The sequence below is a fragment of the Salvelinus fontinalis genome, chromosome 31, assembly GCF_029448725.1.
Source record: "Salvelinus fontinalis isolate EN_2023a chromosome 31, ASM2944872v1, whole genome shotgun sequence".
Classification (NCBI taxonomy): Eukaryota; Metazoa; Chordata; class Actinopteri; order Salmoniformes; family Salmonidae; genus Salvelinus; species Salvelinus fontinalis.
The window spans coordinates 38,201,436-38,224,258 of NC_074695.1; the positions used below are offsets into that span (position 1 = coordinate 38,201,436).

Consider the following 22,823-nt stretch of genomic DNA (forward strand, 5'->3'; position numbering starts at 1 on the left):
TTAGTCTGTAATGTAGTAAGATGTTCAGTCAACCATAGACGACATTTGCGTAATATAAAATAATTACATTTGTCAAAATGATTCAATATTTCGATTTTAGGATGATAGTTAATAAAGCACACTCATAGATTTGTCAAAAATTGCAACTAGTTCAACTATGGAGAGAGTTTAAAAAAGCTTCTTCTTTAGCCGGGCGTTCCATTGTCTTAGGTCAGATAGCACGGTGATTCCGCCTGCAGTGATTGACGGACGAGTGTCACGGAGTGATGCCATCTGACATAAGGCAATGCCAGGCACTGTAGACTAGAGCTTCCATATTGACTGTGCAGCAGGCTGAATGTTCTCCATCCCTACTAACAGAGTTTCTGTGTGGCTCCAGCAGGATGGGAAGTATGACGTGGGCGGAGGAGAGAGGTTTGACACGCTAGCTGACCTGGTGGATCACTACAAGAAGAACCCCATGGTGGAGAAGAGTGGAATTGTTGTTCACCTCAAACAGGTGAGAGACTGGACCAGTGCGTTCATACAACCGCTCATAAAACAATGATGTCCTTGTAAAAGAAATGGAAGCCACGTTTTTTTCCAGAACATCTACTCTGAAAATCAGATGTGTTAAATATGGAATTATGTGTAAGTCCAAGTATAGTCAAGCTGCAAGTTCTATAACATATACTTGAATGTGAATGGTGGATCATATGATAATCCATGGAATTAATCGATGAATGTATTTCTCTTCCCATTTTCCAACGAAAGCCCTTCAATGCCACCAGAATAAATGCAGCCAACATTGAGAACAGGGTAAAGGAGCTCAACAAAGTGGCGGACAACTCTGAGAAGCCCAAACAAGGGTTCTGGGAAGAGTTTGAGGTACAAGGGGGGTGATGTCAACACCACCACCAGTGTGTTTCAATTACTCTAGATCACATATATCATCTCATATTCCAAAACATGAAAGTCAAGACGAAGAGAATGGAAATCCAGTATGTTCGTGCGGCATTTTCTGAGGGACAACCCAAGGAACATTATTGTTAACTCTAAGACGGACACCATTGGTTCCTGTCATGGTCTGGTTAATGGCCCTGGTCAAAGGTAGGACACTAGGGAATATGGTGCCATTTAGAACATAACCTGGATCTGAGGGATTTGTCTCATTGTGACCTCTTGTGGTGAGAGATTTAACTTTCAGCCTCCTGTTTTCTAGCAGAGTTTATAGCTCCATGATTTGATTTTCATCTTCTCCATAGTGACCCCTACTGTATGTGTGGCCAAACACACAAAAAGCGGTCCTAAACCAAACTGAACTAGCTTATGATTTCATCATATTTACCTTTCATGTCAGACCGATGTTCTTAGTGGAATAGTTCAAGCATACGTTGGGTTGTCTGTGGCTCATGTCGGGCTCTTCACAAGGGGGAGTCAAAAATAGCTCCCTAAGGCTCTGGTCAAAAGTTGTGCACTAGATAGAAGGAATGCCATTTCAGATGCTGTATGATTTTATTGTATCTCTTCTTTCTCTATAACCTTTCATTTTTTCCCTAATCTCTTTTTGTTCTTCTCTTCTTTCTCCTGTCTTCTTCCAGGTACTACAGCAGCAGGAGTGTAAGCTCCTCTACCCCAGGAAAGAAGGACAGACAGCAGAGAACAAGAGTAAAAACAGATACAAGAACATCCTCCCTTGTGAGTGAAACACCGACCTGTACATCCTGTCTACAAAACTGTGTCTACAAAACTGTGTGTGTGTGCGTGTGCGAGGCTAAAGACCCTAGTCCCTGTGTATCTATGTTCCAGTTGACACTACGCGGGTGGAGATCAGGGAAGCAGACGTAGATGTGCCTGGCTCAGACTACATCAATGCCAACTACATCAGAGTGAGTTCTGGAGATGAATGATAGAATCAAGAATTTAGTGATGCACTTTATAGATGGGTTATCTGACGAGGTCACAAAAACGATGCGCGCTCTTCAATGGGGCAGACGTCCATGTGTTGTGATTCTGGATGGTCAGATAGCTAGCAACAGTGACAAGAAGCTGCCATGTAGGGAATCATAGGTGGCTCGTTTTATCTTGTTCTTGATACCATGTCTTGTTTTGAGGTGTTTTGATTGATGTCACGTCAATGCTAATATAGCTCAAATTCGCTTGCTAGCTAACCAACAACTGTAATTATGTATTTAAGAGACAACAAGGGCTATTTATGTTTTCAATAAACATTTGCGACGAAATATAGTTTACATGTTGTCGACAATGTAAGTCAACCCTGTCTGTTTTGCCCCATGCATCGGTTTTGTTGCTAAACAACCCACCTGTCTATTGCTGAGTGGAATAATTTACATGGCACTTAGGGGCGAATCCTAACTTCCACTTCATCAATGCACGACTAAGTGAAAATGTGGCTTGAATTTGACTCGCCCCTTACAATTAAATATTAAAGCACCAGAATAAACAACTGTTAGAAATGCAGAATGAGATGCCTATCATGTTCATCGATGGTGTCACGATCGTCGTAGTGAGGAGACCAAAGCGCAGCGTGATGTGAATACATACTTTTTTAATGAAACAAATAAACACGAAGAACACTAAACAAACTAACAAAACGAACGTGAACGCTATAAACAATGAGTGCAGACATGCAACATCACATAGACAATAACCCACAAACCAAACTGGAAAATGGCAACCTAAATAGGATCCGCAATCAGAGACAACGATAAACAGCTGCCTCTGATTGGGAAGCAATCTAGGCCACCATAGACCTACATATGTCTAGACTAGACACACACACCTAGACATACAAAAAACCCTAGACAAGACAAAAACACACATACCACCCTCGTCACACCCTGACCTAACCAAAATAATAAAGAAAACAAAGAATACTAAGGTCAGGGCGTGACAGATGGCCATATTCTGATGTGAAACACGGTCACGTAACTTGAAACCGATCTGAGCACTGGAAATTCTGTAAGTTTCTCACAATGTCTCTAGTAACGTATCTGTACATATTGTCACAGACAGGCCCTAAAGTTTTGTCCGGGTCCTATACTGTAGCCAATGCGCTGTCGCAGCCAACTCTTCCATGTTTGGCATGAAAATGAACTAACACAGTGAGGAGTTGGCTAAAGCACCAACAGACTGAACCACCACTATGCTATCAATGTTTAAAATGTTCCTCACCAATGAAGACACGGAATGAATGAAATATGTTTCTCTCCCCCAGAGTATGCATGAAGAGGGCTGTCACGTGGAGGAGGGAAAGGTGTTCATTGCCACCCAGGGCTGCCTTCAGAACACTGTGGTGGACTTCTGGAAGATGGTCTACCAGGAGAACACGCACGTCATTGTCATGACCACCAAGGAGATGGAGAGAGGACGGGTGAGGTCATAGAAATAGAATTATGAACGGGCGATATCAGTCTCGTCTATGGAACCACATATATTCCCCCGTGGTGTGGATCCCAGTTTGCTCTTTTCAACCCAAAAATAATATGTTCAGAGAACGAAATATAATTATTAGGTCAGGCATTCATATTCAAGTCAATATAATGTAATACTCCACTGAACAAAAACGCAACATTCAACAATTTTACTGAGTCACAGTTCATATAAGGAAATCAGTCAATTGAAATAAATTAATTCACATGACTGGGAACACAGATATGCATCTGTTGGTCACAGATACCTTAAAAAAAAGTTAGGGGTGTGGATCAGAAAACCAGTCAGTACCTGGTGTGACCACCATTTGCCTCATGCAGCGTGACACATCTCCTTCGCGTAGAGTTGATCAGGCTGTTGATTGTGGCCTGTGGAATGTTGTCCCACTTCTCCTCAATGGCTGGGCGAAGTTGCTGGATATGGGAGGGAACTGGAACATGCTGTCGTACACGTCGATCCAAAGCATCCCAAACATGCTCAATGGATGACATGTCTGGTGAGTATGCAGGCCATGGAAGAACTCGGCCATTTTCAGCTTCCCGGAATTGTGTACAGATCCTTGTGACATGGGGACGTGCATTATTATGCTGAAACATGAGGTGATGGCGGCGGATGAATGGCACGACAATGGGCCTTAGGATCTTGTCTCAGTATCCCTGTGCACTGAAATTGCCATCGATAAAATGCAATTGTGTTCGTTGTCTGTAGTTTATGCCTGCCCATACAATAACCACCACCACCATGGGGCACTCAAAATGTTGACATCAGCAAACCGCTCACCCACACAACACCATACATGCTTTCTACCATCTGCCCGGTACAGTTAAAACCAGGATTCATCTGTGAAGAGCACTATTCCAGCATGCCAGTGGCCATTGAAAGTGAGCATTTGCTCACTGAAGTCGGTTACGACACCAAACTGCTGTCAGGTCAAGATCCTGATGAGGACAACAAATTCTTCGGTTGTGCAAATCCACAGTTTAATCAACTTTCCGGGTGGCTGGTCTCAGACGATCCCGCAGGTGAAGAAGCCCGAATGTGGAGTTCCTGGCAGCTTAAAAGTTTATATTTTACATGCAATAATTTAAATTATTTTACTGAGTTACGGTTCATATAAGGAAATCAGTCATTTGAAATAAATAAATTAAGCCCTAATCTATGGATTTCACATGACTGGGCAGGCCCACCCACTTGGGAGCCAGGCCCAGCCAATCCAAATGACATTTTCCCCGCAAAAGGGCTTTATTACAGACAGAAATACTTCTAAGTTTAATCAGTTCTTGGGTGACTGGTCTCAGACAATCCCACAGGTGAAGAAGCTGGATGTGGAGGTCCTGTGCTGGCGTGGTTACACGTGGTCTGCGATTGTGAGGCCGGTTGGACATACTGGCATATTCTCTAAAACAACTTTGGAGGCGGCTTATGGCAAAGAAATGAACATTCAATCCTCTGGCAACAGCTCTGGGGGACATTCCTGCAGTCAGCATGCCAATTGCACGCTCCCTCAAAACTTTAGACGTCTGTGGCATTGTGTTGTGTGACAAAACTGCCCCTTTTAGAGTGGCCTTTTATTGTCCTCAGCACAAGGTGCACCTGTGTAATGATCATGCTGTTTAATTAGCTTCTTGATATGCCATAACTGTCAGGTGGATGGATTATCTTGGCAAAGGAAAAATGCTCACTAGCAGGGATGTAAACACATTTGTGCACAAAATGTGAGATAAATAAGCTCTTTTGTGTGCTTGAAAAATATCTGGGATCTTTTATTTCAGTTCATGAAACATGGGACCAACACTTTACATGTTGCGTTTATATTTTGGTTCAGTATGTATATATTTTTTATTTTTTATTCTAGGAGTGGAGGTGAGCGACTGGGGGGGCGGGGGCTGGGTCAGGATTACCAGGATAGTATGACAGCTAAGGTCATTGTAAAGCTGCTTGAGAAGAAAAGTTGGGCCTTCTAGATTGTCTAATGCTCCACTTTGTCCTCGTCAGAACAAGTGTGTGCGCTACTGGCCTGACCTCAACGCCACTAAGGAGTTTGGGAAAGTGTGTGTGAAGAACGTGGAGGAGCGTCCGGCTCAGGACTACATCTTGAGGGAACTGGAGGTGACGCGTTTGGACCGGGTAAGACAGCCCTCTGTAGTGACCACATAAATCAAAAGAGGATCTTTATAAAAGTGATCTGTTTTAGTATGGCACATTCTTTCACAATAAGCCCACTTCTGCTGGTTTAAGTATAACTTTCTGGTTGTATGAAATTGAATTTATAATGAACAGGTATCACATGGGCCATTTCTGATTGACCACTGTTAAAATTGGAGTTATGCATTATTTTGCAGCCCACTTTACCTGATATTTACATAGACATTTTAAGGTAGCATGATGAATTTTTTTACATAACAATAACATAGCTAAATAATCTTTTTTTTTTATTAATTGAAGTTAGAACCATAAAGCACCTGTTTTTATCATAGAGTTTCTTACCAAGACCTAGCAAATACCAGGTAAAACACATGCTGGAATAGGCCTGTAAACTGGAGCGCTAACTCTCCCGATCTGCAGAGGGAGCCGATGAGGTATATCTGGCACTACCAGTACCTGAGCTGGCCTGACCACGGTGTTCCCAACGAGCCTGGGGGTGTGCTCAGCTTCCTGGAGCAGGTCAACCGCACGCAGAGCACCATTCGAGACACCGGGCCCATTGTGGTCCACTGCAGGTAAAACACACAGGGTGCACACATTGTGACAGACAGCATGTATCAGACACACCTCTCCAAGCACTACTGACATAACATCAGTCATAACAAACGCCTAAATGCCTGCACCACGGTGACCGGGGCTGTTTGAGATGACCATTCTTATTTGTTATTTTTGGCAGAACATGAAGCTAGAATTATAGGTCTAGTGGTATAGGACAGTCTACAAAAGTCCAGGGGCATCCGTTGGGTATGGCAGGGCAGTCACCACACCCTAGCTCAAGAACAAAAATGTAAAAGTATGCTACAAAAAAGTACACTAAAATCATTCCAATCTCGATGAAAATGCAAATGTTGTTTGAGTGGCTGGCTTTAGGACCATGCGGAGCATCGCTCAGAGAGCAGATGCCAACCTGCACCTTTCTTGCAGAGACAGTGTCCGAGAGTTTGCTTTGCTCGTCAGCCACTTAGGCAGTGGGCCGATTTGCTTTGAATTTGATGTTGGCATTTGAACTCGGCCTTGTAAGCCTGAATGCTGTTTTATGCGCTGGTTACTTTCACATTGATGTCGGCATAGGCGGCGTGCAATAGGCTAGGGGAAGATAAGCTTCCCTTAAAATAAATTGAATTACATTTGCAAAGAAATTGCCATATAATGACTCGTGCCTATACAGAAATAAATGAAATCATTCAAAATACTACACCAGAGAGCGTGATTTGGCCACAGAGGATCATTGGCTTCTTTTAAAAATGAGCTGTGGGTTTTTTTAAGCACGCTCGTGGCGAATAGCCTACCAAATAGCCTCGTTTTTTTAGTTGCAGCAGTCACTGAAAAGCAGTTAAATAGGCTTAGGCCTAGAGAATGGGAAGCATAGAATTAGTGCACATAGAACATATCTACCTCTTCTTAGACTTGCATTCTATGACATTGACAATCTATAACTAACAGATCTATAACGAACAGCTTTACGCATTGCACCGGTATTGCTATTACTGTACCTCAATTCCACTTCGCAAAGCTTGCATTTCCTTCTCATTTAGCTGCTGTCACTTGCCTTTCTCTGCCATTTTTTCAACTGTTAACGACGATGACGTAGTGGTGGAGAGTCGACTCCAAAATAATGTATTCTTCGACTCCGTGTCGACTCCCATTTCTGAGTGTCAAGATTCAGTTCCACTAGGAATCGACTCCAAAGATTCTGTATTTTTGGAAAGGAGGAGATGGATTAGTTGCCGTACTTCTGAGAACATGAACGCTAGCATCTTTCATAGCGAGCTAATGAGGGACAGAGAGTGAGTGTAGGGGCACAGTATAGGCAGGTTGGCCACCAGGCAGACAGAGTTTGAACTGTACACTGGGCATATCTATCATCAATACAAAAAAGCTGTACCACCAAATGGAATGTTGTATCTCGCAATGTCTCGGAACTTCAGTAAAGCAGGGCCTCTATCATCAATTAATAGGCTAAGATATTGAGATGTGTGAGATGCAACACGTTACTCTCACACAGTCACAGCCACTATCTACCCATGTATAGGGCACCAAAACAGTGGAGAAGTTCAGCCTCTCGCTTCAATACTTAGTTGTAGCGGAAATTGACCGACTCACTATGCTGTTTACTTTCTGCATCTGCTTCTTATCGTTTTAGCTTTAAATTACACAATTTTCCCCAGGCCTTCATAGCTTATTGTCTAGTTAGGCTATAACACGGAACATAATATGTTTTGTGTTAACTGCACTGGGATTTTAAATTTTGTGGGCAAAAAACATTGTTTTTTGAATAGGGATTTGTCTTAATGTTAAGGATCTCAATTTTGTTTAAACATTTTAATGTTTAAGTTATATATTTTATTTTCACAAGCATAAGCTGAACTGTCTTTCATATAGATTTGTTCATATTTTACAAGTGTAACTTATTATTAGTGTAGGAGTCCTCAGGAGCACATGCCCAGAATTCTACTTGGAACTTTAGCGGAATAGCAGTATGTCTGTTTATGAAAATGACACCAAATTGTCTCCTTTGTCTCTCCAGTGCAGGAATCGGGAGAACAGGCACCATCATTGTCATTGATATTCTCATTGACATCATCAACAGACAAGGTAAGAGAATGTTGATCTTTCAAACATGATGGTTCTGACATCAGTCCTATCCAAACGTTACGGCTCTGATATCAGTCATATCCTAATGTTATAACTTTGACATCAGTCCTATCCAAACGTTACGGCTCTGATATCAGTCATATCCTAATGTTATAACTTTGATATCAGTCCTATCCAAACATTACGGCTCTGAGATCCAGTCTTGGGATGGATCTGCATGTATTAGGTATTAGTTTAACCGTGCTAAATATGCTGCCTTTTGACCTTTTGTGCTTGGGTGTTTTTCAGGATTAGACTGTGACATCGACATCCCCAAGACCATCCAGAGGGTTCGTCAGCAGCGGTCAGGCATGGTGCAGACAGAGGCCCAGTATAAGTTCATCTACATGGCTGTCCAGCAGTACATTGACACGGCACAGAAGAGACTGGAGGAGGAGCAGGTAGTAGTTTTACTATAATATTGCCACTACAGTAGTAGTTTAATTTGAAAGGTACCAGTAACTACCGCACACACTAACAGTATTATCGCAGTACATGTTTTCAAAAGTGACTGCCTTACAGTTGGAGCCCCAAGCATTTCATGATAGCTTCATTCAAAGGAACAATCAAGATAAACCCGAGATACAGGTAGTACATTTCATGGTGTCAACCAGCTAAGCAAGTGCGGGTGCGTGTTATGTTATCTTGTTTCAATGATAATCTTATTTTTCAAGCTAAAAGAATATGGTTTATTGTGGCTGCTTTCATTGCAGAGGAATAAGACAAAGGAAAGGGAGTACTCCAATATCAAATACCCCCAGATGACCAACGCTCGGTCAAAACCCAACATGACCTGTGTATCACGCTCCTCCTCTGTGTGAGTAGCCCTGCAAATACACACTGCTCATACAGTACACAGGCAAATACTGTTTTATTCTCTCTAAATACACACTACCGCTGTCATCTATATCATTCCATCCAAATTCAATGAACATTGTCTGAATGAACATGAATCGGAATTTCATCTCACCATGTTTTGTCTGTGTCTGTGTGTGTATGTGTGTGTGTCTGTGTCTGCCTGCCTGCCTGCCTGCCTGCCTGCCTGCGTGTGTGTGTCCATTTTTGTGTGATGCAGGGTGACGAACGACGACCCGTCCGCTGTGTATGAGAACCTGAACATCAAGAACCCAAGTACCTCTGGGAACAGCAGTAACACCAGGAAGTAAAAGTTGAGCCACAGACCTCTGCCTCTCTCAACCTCTCTGTGAGTGTTAAATTACTGTGGCTTGTTTAGTTATAAATTATACAAGACATTATAAAGGATCATACCTGCTTATAACAAGTTACTAAGCATCATACCGGCATACCTAAGTAAAGTGTTATTGTTATTTTCTTAGCTAAATCATTCCTAACTTTTTGTTGAGGAACTGCTCCGTATAATTGCTCTATTTGATTTACAGGGTTAGGGAATAACGGATTACATGTACAAAAAAAAGAGGGTAATCCATTACGTTTCCAGCAAAGATATTGTAATCAGATTACAGATACTTTTGAAAAACTAGATGATTACTTCTAGGATTACTTTTAAATTCACTTTTACTTTTAAAGGTGGTTTGCAAAAAAAAACAACACCTTTCTGTTTTCTCAATTACATTCAAATCAGTTTGTTTGTTGCGCCTGAGCGAATGCGTCAAATGCATTTGATGGATCGCGGGGAAAAGAGCAGGAATAGACATTTATAGGCTACAGTCCAAGCTATGTCTTTCAATGGTGTGACTGCTGTCTGCGTCCAAAGATGATCCAATTTGAATAAACGCTTGGAGGTAAGGGTGACAGCAGTGGTGTAGCCTACGGGCGATACGGATATCACTTATTATTGATATCTACATAGAGCATTGATGTGAATCACACTGCTGCTCTCTCGTTTAGCTATTTGCGCCTTGCGGATTGTGGTTGTTGTGGATGGCACTTCACAAATGTATTTCTGTATTTTAACCCAATAATGGTTGAATTTAAGAAGTTTAAGCTGCCTATAAACCCTTGTTTTTGAGACCAGTGGACAGCCAGTGAAAAATGTTCCTCCCAACACCTCCGTGGTATTGAGCTCCATACTAGTTTAATTTACAAAGACCACGAGTGGGGCTTTTATTGCTCAATGTAATTCATGCTGATAAATAAAATAATCCATAGGTCTAATGGACACATGCTTAAACTCGCACACTTTTGATAGACTGCAAATTATCAAGATATCAAAGTGTCACCAATAGAGATTGTATTAAATCCTTAGATCATGTGCGGCAGGTAGCTTGGCGGTTAGAGTGTTGGGCCAGTAACCGAAAGGTCGCTGGTTCAAATACCCGAGCCGACAAGGTGAAAAATCTGTTGACGTGTCTTTGAGCAAGGCACTCAACCCAAATTTGCTCCAGGGGTGGCCTACTTCTACCCTGTAAAACAACACATTTCACTGCAGCTATCTGGTGTATGTGACAATAAAACATGTATTTAAAATAATTAAGTATTCTAATTCCTAATTCTATGGTGCCACCAACTAAAACATAAACAATAAGCCTATAGCATATGCACCATATGCCGTACCTTTTTCACATGCAAATAGCACTTTTCGGGTAGTTCTCAAAGCATGCCATTCCATGAGAGCAGCCTTTATTTTTCAACTCAAAGCAATGAGCCCAATCAGTCCTCCATGACAACAAAATCATAAACAACAGAGTAGGCTAATACATTATGCTCAGGTAAAACAATTTGGCTAATCTATATTTCCATATTTCCAAGTCGTATTCTTGAAGATTAAGGGGTATTAAATGAATTGGAATGACTGGAAATCTGACAGACTTTTTAATGTAATAATCTAGCCTAATCGTATTATCTGTAGTAGAGAGAAATGGGTTAGAAGAAGCCTAGATTTGAAGTCGGAAGTTTACATACACCTTAGCCAAATACAATTAAACTCAGTTTCACATTTCCTGACATTTATCCCAGTAAAAATTCCCTGTTTTAGGTCAGTTAGGATCACCACTTTATTTTAAGAATGTGAAATGTCAGAATAATAGTAGAGAGAATTATTTCTTTCAGCTTTTATTTCTTTCATCACATTCCCAGTGGGTCAGAAGTTTACATACACTCAATTAGTATTTAATAGCATTGCCTTTAAATTGTTTAACTTGGGTCAAACGTTTCGGATAGCCTTCCACAAGCTTCCCACAGTTAGTTGGTTGAATTTTGGCCCATTCCTCCTGACAGAGCTTGTTCAGTTCTGCCCACAAATCTTCTATAGGATTGAGGTCAGGGCTTTGTGATGGCCACTCCAATACCTTGACTTTATTGTCCCTAAGCCATTTTGCCACAACTTTGGAAGTATGCTTGGGGTCATTGTCCATTTGGAAGACCCATTTGCGACCAAGTATTAACTTCCTGACTGATGTCTTGAGATGTTGCTTCAATATATCCACATAAATGTCCTTCCTCATGATGCCATCTATTTTGTGAAGTGCACCAGCCCCTCCTGCAGCAAAGCACCCCCACAACATGATGCTGCCACCCCGTGCTTCACGGTTGGGATGATGTTCTTCGTCTTGCAAGCCTCCCCCTTTTTCCTCCAAACATAACGATGGTCATTATGGCCAAATAGTTATATTTTTGTTTCATCAGACCAGAGGACATTTCTCCAAAAAGTACGATCTTTGTCCCCATGTGCAGTTGCAAACCGTGGTCTGGCTTTTTTTATGGCGGTTTTGGAGCAGTGGCTTTTTCCTTGCTGAGCAGCCTTTCAGGTTATGTCGATATAGGACTCGTTTTACTGTGGATATAGATACTTTTGTACCTGTTTCCTCCAGCATCTTCACAAGGTCCTTTGCTGTTGTTCTAGGATTGATTTGCACTTTTTGCACCAAAGTACGTTCATCTCTAGGAGACAGAACGCGTCTCCTTCCTGAGCAGTATGACGGCTGCGTGAACCCATGGTGTTTATATTTGTGTACTATTGTTTGTACAGATGAACGTGGTACCTTCAGGCGTTTGTAAATTGCTCCCAAGGATGAACCAGACTTGTGGAGGTCTACAATTTTTTTTTCTGAGGTCTTGGCTGATTTCTTTTGATTTTCCCATGATGTCAAGCAAAGAGGGACTGAGTTTGAAGGTAGGCCTTGAAATACATCCACAGGTACACCTCCATTTGACTCAAATGATGTCAATTAGCCTATCAGAAGCTTCTAAAGCCATTACATCATTTTCTGGAATTTTCCAAGATGTTTAAATGCACAATCAACTTAGTGTATGTAAACTTCTGACCCACTGGAATTGTGATACAGTGAATTATAAGCGAAATAATCTGTCTGTAAACAATTGTTGGAAAAATGACTTGTGTCATGCACAAAGTAGATTAAACCGACTTAAACCGACTTGCCAAAACTGTAAACAATAAATTTGTGGAGTGGTTGAAAAACAAGTTAAATGACTCCAGCCTAAATGTATTTAAACGTCCGACTTCAACTGTACATAACCAACCCATAAGTAAAATGCAACATCCATTTACGTATGGCCAGCTATGTAAACTCTAACATTGATTTATCCTACAATAATGTCATTCAATTGGTAATATTCCTACAAACTTCTTCTAATACCTCTTTAGGGGAACGCCATTTAAAAGTAACTGAAAGTAATCAGATTATGTTAGAGTTTGGGTAATAAAAACTTTCTATTACTGATTCCGAATTTGGCCAGGTAACTAGTAACTAACGGATTACATTTAGAAAGTAACCAACATTAAACAGCTTAATTAGTAATAGGAAAAAGAATCATTATTGGCAAAGAAGATTTTAAGAAGGCATTTTATTGTCTGTTTTGACAAAAAAAATCTTTGCATCATAAAAACGGTTTGCATAACAAACTACAAGAACATACAGAAGATGTGGAGGTCAGGAGGTTATTCAAGTTTAACAATGTGGTTAAACGTAACATTTCAATCAGATTTAGCCTTCTTCAACTGACTACAATGGTTACAGTAGAGCCCATATCTGAAAAAACAATGCAGGTGGGGTGAGGGAAATGTTGTGTATGAGAATATACAGCAGTGTAATGCACATGGTGCATTGGAAAAATGTGCATGAACTTGTTCAGTGCATTATCAAAGAATGCATGTGTGTGATTGGTTATAACTGTCTTAATTGTTTGGTCCTCATTGGTTGTGGGCCTGGGATATATCCTCTGCTACCCTGTGAGCGGGCGCAGATGGAGAGATGTTAGCAAGCAGTAATGTCTTCTCATCTGTCAAGTGTTAATAAACCATCATATTTGAGATGCACTTCTGCATACTGTTGGGTTCCTTTCAAGAGTTTCTAAAGATCTCGCTCCCTAAAAAGGGAACACCAAGGGTAAAACTGTGTCATTGTGTATATACGGGCTCCTTGGGTACTCTGGGAAATAAATAATAAATTCTCAACAGAATTCGACCCAGTAAACCTTCGAAAATACAGAACTCAGTGTCTACAGACAAGCAGTTGTTCTTGCTTGTTATAGTAACACAGGCCAGAAATTTCAGTGTTTTCCAATGAATTGGTTCCAGACATATTCCAGATGAGGGAAGACGTCACAAAAACACATACATTTTGCTATTGACTATCATAGTGATTCTAGTGTTTATTAGGATGTCATGCGGACAACTGTTGTGTGCGTTTCTATGCAGAGTGGTTCTGTGTATGTCTAAAGCGGTGTGCCGTTGTGTGTGCTTCAGTTTCAACAGAGGTGCCGCTTCGCCAGCGCACCATGGAGGACCTGTGGAGCTCTGGCCCCTGACCCCCTGGCAATGGAGAACCCCCCCCCCCCCTCCCGCTGCCCTGCTGGATGGCTGGAGCCTCCCTCTCCAAGGAGAGAGGAGTACAGCACAGTGCTCTTGTTCTTCTATCTCCACCCCCCATCTCGCTCTCTCTCTCTCTCTCTGAATAACTTCAAGTCTCTACAGCCTCTCCTGTCTACGGACAAAGTGCCTCGTCTACAGACATGTCTGTTACCCCCGTATTTGGTCCCACAGTTGTTCCATCTCATCCCCTCACCCACCAACCAACCCAACAAATGTCCTTTGCTTATTTCTGTAGACTCTCAAACTAAATCGACACAAGAAACAAACAATGGTGCACTCAATGTTCAAGTGATGTTTTGCTCCATCGTGTTCAACCATGAATGGGGTGGACGGGACTAGAAAGGGTGAAGCTATGCCGTTTCTCTTTGCGCTGTTGGAATCCTCTCTCTTCCTCTCTCTTTCTCTCTCGCTCTCTCGCTCTCTCGCTCTCTCTCTCTCTCAATTCAATTCAAAGTGCTCACTCTCTCTGCTGGCTGTCATCTACTTGAACCAAAGACTCTAGCAATGTTCTGTTTTTGCTAGCAGCAGTCATTACTGCAGCGTTGATTAATGGCGGCGAAACAGTGAAGCGATCTGCTACCACTGAGGCACTGGCACGGACAAGCAAAGTCCTTACAACCCTATCCCATGAAAGGCAAGAGGAAAGGCAGGATATTCTTAATGGGCCTTTGTCAGTGGGGAGCTGATTTGTTTGTCTTATTGGTTCCACCGATGGTCTTTTGTGCCATGCTCATCTACTGTAGTGGTTCCACCATCACAGCTACTGAGAGCCTATTCAATCAAGGATAATGAGCTCCTCTTCGGACTCCATTTTGTTTCTTGTCCTGTGGTTGCTGGAAGGGGAGGGCTTGAAGCTCAAGGAGGGGGAGCTTGAAGCACCAATTGACTTGTGCAATTTTTCTATTTATTTAGTTTTAAACTGTGTCCTTTCAATTAATTATTGTTTCTTTTATTGTTATTATTGGTGTGATTTTGTAATGTACAGGACATGGTTTTTAATGTCAGTGCGGTATTGCCTCTGAATAAAGAAAGATCCACTTCCATTATTATCAGTCGACAAAAAGCACAATTCTCTGAATTTGCAGTTGCTTTGCAGATCCTGTTTTATATGTGGGAAATTTGAGGTCAACTTCAAACGATAAAATCGGTCGGATCTGCAGTCTTTCTCTCTCTGTGTAGGTTGTAACTCCTAATCGAATGGCATAATAAACTGGGTTAAATATTTGCCAAGTGAGAGATAGACAAGGGTAGCAGAAAATGAGATAGGGGAGAAGAAATGTCAGGATGCTAGCCAGGCTGCCATCACTGGTCTTTATGAATATTACTGGGCCAGATGGCCTACAGCCCAAGATTAAAGAGTAGATTTGTCTCCAAAAAGTAATTTACAAGATGGTTATAATCCAGGCTTGACTTTGTTTGGGAGAGTAAAAAACGGCTTCAGTGATGATGTCATAGGAAGGGTGACACCACACAGCAAAGAGCCTTCAGTTTTATATATATATATATATAGGGCAGTGGCTTCTTTCTTTACTATTCTTAGCATTTTGCATAAAAATCTCAATTCTAAGGTGGATTTAGCCAGCGGCTCAATGATGTCATCCTTTTGAGCGACCCTGCTGGTTGGCTACATAGATGCTGTGCAGTGTCGTCTGCTGGTTGTGCAGCGCTGTTCTTGTACATAGTGTTCAGGCCTTTCAACTAGGGCTTGACTACATCATCCCTTGCTCATCCTAACACCAGTGCAGTAACTTTCAGCAATACTGAAAGTCTGATGTTTCAGTATTTCCCTTCAAATTATGTTTCAGTAAGTCCGTTCTAAGTGTTATAGGACACATATTTCGCTGCAGTTTAGTTGTTGATATAATACTCATGCTATAAGTGGTATGCTATAAATGGTATGCTATCCTGAAGTGAACATTGAAAATCTTTGTCAAAGGAACCTTCTCCATTGTTCAACTGTCTGCCGAACTTTCAATCTTGTCCAATGAATGAAAATTGACATTTTTGGTTTCTATTTTCTTAGGCCTAGATTCGATCAGATCAAGCGTTAACTGGTGATAGCCGACACTCGCGTAGGTGATGTTTTGGCGGTGTCGGCAAGTGGAACTGCATTGGCGCTGTCAAATTAGTGAACAGCTGCTCTTGTGATCATTTCACAAAGCCATACCTGTCCCACTCGCGTTAGTTCAGAAGGAGAAAGTTTAGCCTATATAGAAATAATGACGCTCAAATTGAAAATCATTAAGCAAAATAATGAGGATTTCTATCAGCCTAATCGAGGTGTAGATTACATCTCACATTCCAGTCTTCGAACTCTTAATGTGACTCCGTGCAGCCAATGGCAATGTCCGCTTTATGTATAATGATAGGAGCCACTTATGCATTTGACAGCTCTAACTCTGTTCCACCTCCAGCACCGCCAGAATGACTGCTGTGTGGATGTCAGCTAAATCGGATCTGATTGAATAGAGTCCTTTAATTATGTTGCACTGTTGTTGATGATGATTTTTTTATTGTATTTCACTTTGCCTGGAAGGGTCAAAACTTTGTATGATGTGGTGAAACATTGAGGGGTGAATCCTACTTAGCCCAAAGATTCATTTTCATTTAGTTATGCATTGATGTCAGTGGGAGACTGTGAAAATTTGACTAAAGTGGAAATTAGTGTTCGCTCTTAACACTTCAATACTTGAAATTCTATTCAAAATTGCTAAATCCTGTAGCTGCAGACTTGTGATCTGTGACCGTCAGGATGTCCATTGGCTGTTTTAAAAGAGTAGAGTATGTTGACAGTCTGCTAGAAGTATGACATCAGTGTTGTAAATTGTATTTTCATTTACTGAGGTGTTTTGAATTTTACATTTCCTGTGGGTGCATTTTATATTGTATACGATTATTTGTTTGATTATTGTTATTTTAGTTTTTATTTGGTGTTATTACACCATTGATAATAACACAATGATAATGAATTGTCAGTTAAGCAGGTGTTCTTGAAAGTATACAGAAATTATATGAGTTATTTTATTTCTGCTCCTTAATTTACTTGAATATGATGTTGACATAGTTGGTTGCGTTATGCCTGATTTGAGTAGTGGTATACTGACTGTTCCTGTATTCAGATGAAGACTGTTTTTCCCTCTTGCACTGGCTCAGCCTTAACGCCTTCTGTCCAGGCTTATAGCGCTGATGCAATGAGAATGTCAGAAATGACAACAAAATTATTAAAAATGTAATAGTTTAATAAAAATCTATGAATGAGATATGTCAAGTGCCTTCTTATATGCTGATATAATGGGACTTCCTGTCGCTGATGTCCGTGGACAGATGGCACAACCTTTCCTTATAAGCAGGGAAATGTGGACTGATTTTGTTCTGCAAGACATTGGTTATTTATTAGGTAAAAGCAAAATGCATTTTTTAAGTACAGGATACACCTGGTATACACAGTCCAATGAAATGCTTACTTGCAGGTTCCTTCTCGACAATGCAAAGACAATAAGAAATAATACCACCCACTGGAGAGCCTTGCGGTCGTGGTGGAGCAATTCCCGTACCAGGCCGTGATACAACTGGTCAGGACACTCTCGATGGTGCAGCGGTAGTATTTGGAGAGGACCCAGGGTGGCATGTCAAATTTCTTCAGCCGCCTTATGAATTACAGGGGCTGTTGTGCCCTCTTGACAAGAGTGGTGGTGTTGTTGGTCCATGTCAAGTCATCGGTGATAACATACAATTCTTTAAAAAAGGAGTCAGAACAGGTACATCAGAGTCGGGACCCAGAGAGTGAAAAAAAGCTTATTTTACCAGGGCATCAGCCTGTTGAACAACTTCTATTACCAGGGACCAGACTTTTGCACAGCTTCTATTACCAGGCCACCAGACATTTGAACAGCTTCTATTACCATCAGGCTGTTGAACAGCTTCTATTACCAGACCATCAGACTGTTGAACAGCTTCTATTACCAGACCATCAGACTGTTGAACAGCTTCTATTACCAGACCATCAGACTGTTGAACAGCTTCTAATACCATCAGACTGTTGAACAGCTTCTATTACCATCAGGCTGTTGAACAGCTTCTATTACCATCAGACTGTTGAACAGCTTCTATTACCATCAGGCTGTTGAACAGCTTCTATTACCATGCCACCAGACATTTGAACAGCTTCTATTACCAGACCATCAGACTGTTGAACAGCTTCTATTACAAGACCATCAGACTGTTGAACAGCTTCTATTACCATCAGACTGTTGAACAGCTTCTATTACCATGCCACCAGACATTTGAACAGCTTCTATTACCAGACCATCAGACTGTTGAACAGCTTCTATTACAAGACCATCAGACTGTTGAACAGCTTCTATTACCATATCACCAGACATTTGAACAGCTTCTATTACCAGACCATCAGACTGTTGAACAGCTTCTATTACAAGACCATCAGACTGTTGAACAGCTTCTATTACCATCAGGCTGTTGAACAGCTTCTATTACCATCAGACTGTTGAACAGCTTCTATTACCAGACCACCAGACATTTGAACAGCTTCTATTACCATCAGGCTGTTGAACAGCTTCTATTACCATCAGACTGTTGAAAAGCTTCTATTACCAGGCCACCAGACTGTTGAAAAGCTTCAATTACCAGGCCACCAGACTGTTGAACAGCTTCTATTACCAGACCATCAGACTGTTGAAAAGCTTCTATTACCAGGCCACCAGACTGTTGAAAAGCTTCTATTACTAGGCCACCAGACTGTTGAACAGCTTCTATTACCATCAGACTGTTGAAAAGCTTCTATTACCAGGCCACCAGACAGTTGAACAGCTTCTATTACCAGGCCATCAGACTGTTGAAAAGCGTCTATTACCAGGCCACCAGACTGTTGAAAAGTTTCTATTACCACCAGACTGTTGAATAGCTTTTATTACCATCAGACTGTTGAACAGCTTCTATTACCACCAGACTGTTGAATAGCTTCTATTACCATCAGACTGTTGAATAGCTTCTATTACCACCAGACTGTTGAAAAGTTTCTATTACCACCAGACTGTTGAATAGCTTTTATTACCATCAGACTGTTGAACAGCTTTTATTACCATCAGACTGTTGAACAGCTTCTATTACCACCAGACTGTTGAATAGCTTCTATTACCAGGCCATCAGACTGTTGAATAGCTTCTATTACCAGGCCACCAGACTGTTGAACAGCTTCTATTACCAGGGACCAGACCTTTGCACAGCTTCTATTACCATCAGACTGTTGAACAGCTTCTATTACCAGGCCATCAGACTGTTGAACAGCTTCTATTACCATCAGACTGTTGAACAGCTTCTATTACCATCAGACTGTTGAACAGCTTCTATTACCACCAGACTGTTGAACAGCTTCTATTACCATCAGACTGTTGAACAGCTTCTATTACCATCAGACTGTTGAACAGCTTCTATTACCATCAGACTGTTGAACAGCTTCTATTACCATCAGACTGTTGAACAGCTTCTATTACCAGGCCACCAGACATTTGAACAGCTTCTATTACCATCAGACTGTTGAACAGCTTCTATTACCATCAGACTGTTGAACAGCTTCTATTACCATCAGACTGTTGAACAGCTTCTATTACCATCAGACTGTTGAACAGCTTCTATTACCATCAGACTGTTGAACAGCTTCTATCACCATCAGACTGTTGAACAGCTTCTATTACCAGGCCACCAGACATTTGAACAGCTTCTATCACCACCAGACTGTTGAACAGCTTCTATTACCATCAGACTGTTGAACAGCTTCTATCTCCATCAGACTGTTGAACAGCTTCTATCTCCATCAGACTGTTGAACAGCTTCTATTACCATCAGACTGTTGAACAGCTTCTATTACCATCAGACTGTTGAACAGCTTCTATTACCATCAGACTGTTGAACAGCTTCTATTACCATCAGACTGGTGAACAGCTTCTATTACCACCAGACTGTTGAACAGCTTCTATTACCACCAGACTGTTGAACAGCTTCTATGACCATCAGACTGTTGAACAGCTTCTATGACCATCAGACTGTTGAACAGCTTCTATTACCATCAGACTGTTGAACAGCTTCTATTACCATCAGACTGTTGAACAGCTTCTATTACCATCAGACTGTTGAACAGCTTCTATTACCATCAGACTGTTGAACAGCTTCTATTACCATCAGACTGTTGAACAGCTTCTATTACCATCAGACTGTTGAACAGCTTCTATTACCATCAGACTGTTGAACAGCTTCTATTACCATCAGACTGTTGAACAGCTTCTATGACCATCAGACTGTTGAACAGCTTCTATGACCATCAGACTGTTGAACAGCTTCTATTACCATCAGACTGTTGAACAGCTTCTATTACCATCAGACTGTTGAACAGCTTCTATTACCATCAGACTGTTGAACAGCTTCTATTACCATCAGACTGTTGAACAGCTTCTATCACCATCAGACTGTTGAACAGCTTCTATTACCAGGCCACCAGACATTTGAACAGCTTCTATCACCACCAGACTGTTGAACAGCTTCTATTACCATCAGACTGTTGAACAGCTTCTATCTCCATCAGACTGTTGAACAGCTTCTATTACCATCAGACTGTTGAACAGCTTCTATTACCATCAGACTGTTGAACAGCTTCTATTACCATCAGACTGTTGAACAGCTTCTATTACCATCAGACTGGTGAACAGCTTCTATTACCATCAGACTGGTGAACAGCTTCTATTACCAGACCATCAGACTGTTGAACAGCTTCTATTACCAGACCATCAGACTGTTGAACAGCTTCTATTACCACCAGACTGTTGAACAGCTTCTATGACCATTAGACTGTTGAACAGCTTCTATGACCATCAGACTGTTGAACAGCTTCTATTACCATCAGACTGTTGAACAGCTTCTATTACCATCAGACTGTTGAACAGCTTCTATTACCATCAGACTGTTGAACAGCTTCTATTACCATCAGACTGTTGAACAGCTTCTATTACCATCAGACTGTTGAACAGCTTCTATTACCATCAGACTGTTGAACAGCTTCTATTACCATCAGACTGTTGAACAGCTTCTATGACCATCAGACTGTTGAACAGCTTCTATGACCATCAGACTGTTGAACAGCTTCTATTACCAGGCCACCAGACATTTGAACAGCTTCTATCACCACCAGACTGTTGAACAGCTTCTATTACCATCAGACTGTTGAACAGCTTCTATCTCCATCAGACTGTTGAACAGCTTCTATTACCATCAGACTGTTGAACAGCTTCTATTACCATCAGACTGTTGAACAGCTTCTATTACCATCAGACTGTTGAACAGCTTCTATTACCATCAGACTGGTGAACAGCTTCTATTACCATCAGACTGGTGAACAGCTTCTATTACCAGACCATCAGACTGTTGAACAGCTTCTATTACCACCAGACTGTTGAACAGCTTCTATGACCATCAGACTGTTGAACAGCTTCTATGACCATCAGACTGTTGAACAGCTTCTATGACCATCAGACTGTTGAACAGCTTCTATTACCATCAGACTGTTGAACAGCTTCTATTACCATCAGACTGTTGAACAGCTTCTATTACCATCAGACTGTTGAACAGCTTCTATTACCATCAGACTGTTGAACAGCTTCTATTACCATCAGACTGTTGAACAGCTTCTATTACCATCAGACTGTTGAACAGCTTCTATTACCATCAGACTGTTGAACAGCTTCTATGACCATCAGACTGTTGAACAGCTTCTATTACCATCAGACTGTTGAACAGCTTCTATTACCATCAGACTGTTGAACAGCTTCTATTACCATCAGACTGTTGAACAGCTTCTATTACCATCAGACTGTTGAACAGCTTCTATCACCATCAGACTGTTGAACAGCTTCTATTACCAGGCCACCAGACATTTGAACAGCTTCTATCACCACCAGACTGTTGAACAGCTTCTATTACCATCAGACTGTTGAACAGCTTCTATCTCCATCAGACTGTTGAACAGCTTCTATTACCATCAGACTGTTGAACAGCTTCTATTACCATCAGACTGTTGAACAGCTTCTATTACCATCAGACTGTTGAACAGCTTCTATTACCATCAGACTGGTGAACAGCTTCTATTACCATCAGACTGGTGAACAGCTTCTATTACCAGACCATCAGACTGTTGAACAGCTTCTATTACCAGACCATCAGACTGTTGAACAGCTTCTATTACCACCAGACTGTTGAACAGCTTCTATGACCATTAGACTGTTGAACAGCTTCTATGACCATCAGACTGTTGAACAGCTTCTATTACCATCAGACTGTTGAACAGCTTCTATTACCATCAGACTGTTGAACAGCTTCTATTACCATCAGACTGTTGAACAGCTTCTATTACCATCAGACTGTTGAACAGCTTCTATTACCATCAGACTGTTGAACAGCTTCTATTACCATCAGACTGTTGAACAGCTTCTATTACCATCAGACTGTTGAACAGCTTCTATGACCATCAGACTGTTGAACAGCTTCTATGACCATCAGACTGTTGAACAGCTTCTATTACCAGGCCACCAGACATTTGAACAGCTTCTATCACCACCAGACTGTTGAACAGCTTCTATTACCATCAGACTGTTGAACAGCTTCTATCTCCATCAGACTGTTGAACAGCTTCTATTACCATCAGACTGTTGAACAGCTTCTATTACCATCAGACTGT

General features: G+C 41.3%; 1 protein-coding gene across 5 annotated transcripts in view; it reads left to right on the forward strand.

Annotated features, from left to right (window-relative positions):
• The window catches only part of LOC129830189 (tyrosine-protein phosphatase non-receptor type 11-like), a 60,464-nt gene extending 43,121 nt beyond the window's left edge, over positions 1–17,343 (forward strand). For 3 of the 5 annotated variants that reach the window (XM_055892539.1, XM_055892541.1, XM_055892543.1), the window contains 12 exons: positions 380–499; positions 754–867; positions 1,581–1,677; positions 1,789–1,868; positions 3,218–3,373; positions 5,428–5,559; positions 5,998–6,152; positions 8,165–8,232; positions 8,521–8,672; positions 8,985–9,088; positions 9,347–9,475; positions 13,958–17,343. In XM_055892539.1, coding sequence (XP_055748514.1) covers positions 380–499; positions 754–867; positions 1,581–1,677; positions 1,789–1,868; positions 3,218–3,373; positions 5,428–5,559; positions 5,998–6,152; positions 8,165–8,232; positions 8,521–8,672; positions 8,985–9,088; positions 9,347–9,437 — 1,269 coding nt within the window. In that variant the 3' untranslated portion in view covers positions 9,438–9,475; positions 13,958–17,343. Of the gene's footprint in view, positions 1–379; positions 500–753; positions 868–1,580; positions 1,678–1,788; positions 1,869–3,217; positions 3,374–5,427; positions 5,560–5,997; positions 6,153–8,164; positions 8,233–8,520; positions 9,089–9,346; positions 9,476–13,957 lie in introns of those variants that run through there. The other 2 variants (XM_055892540.1, XM_055892542.1) reach the window with 2 other exon arrangements.
• The last annotated feature ends 5,480 nt before the right edge of the window (positions 17,344–22,823 follow it).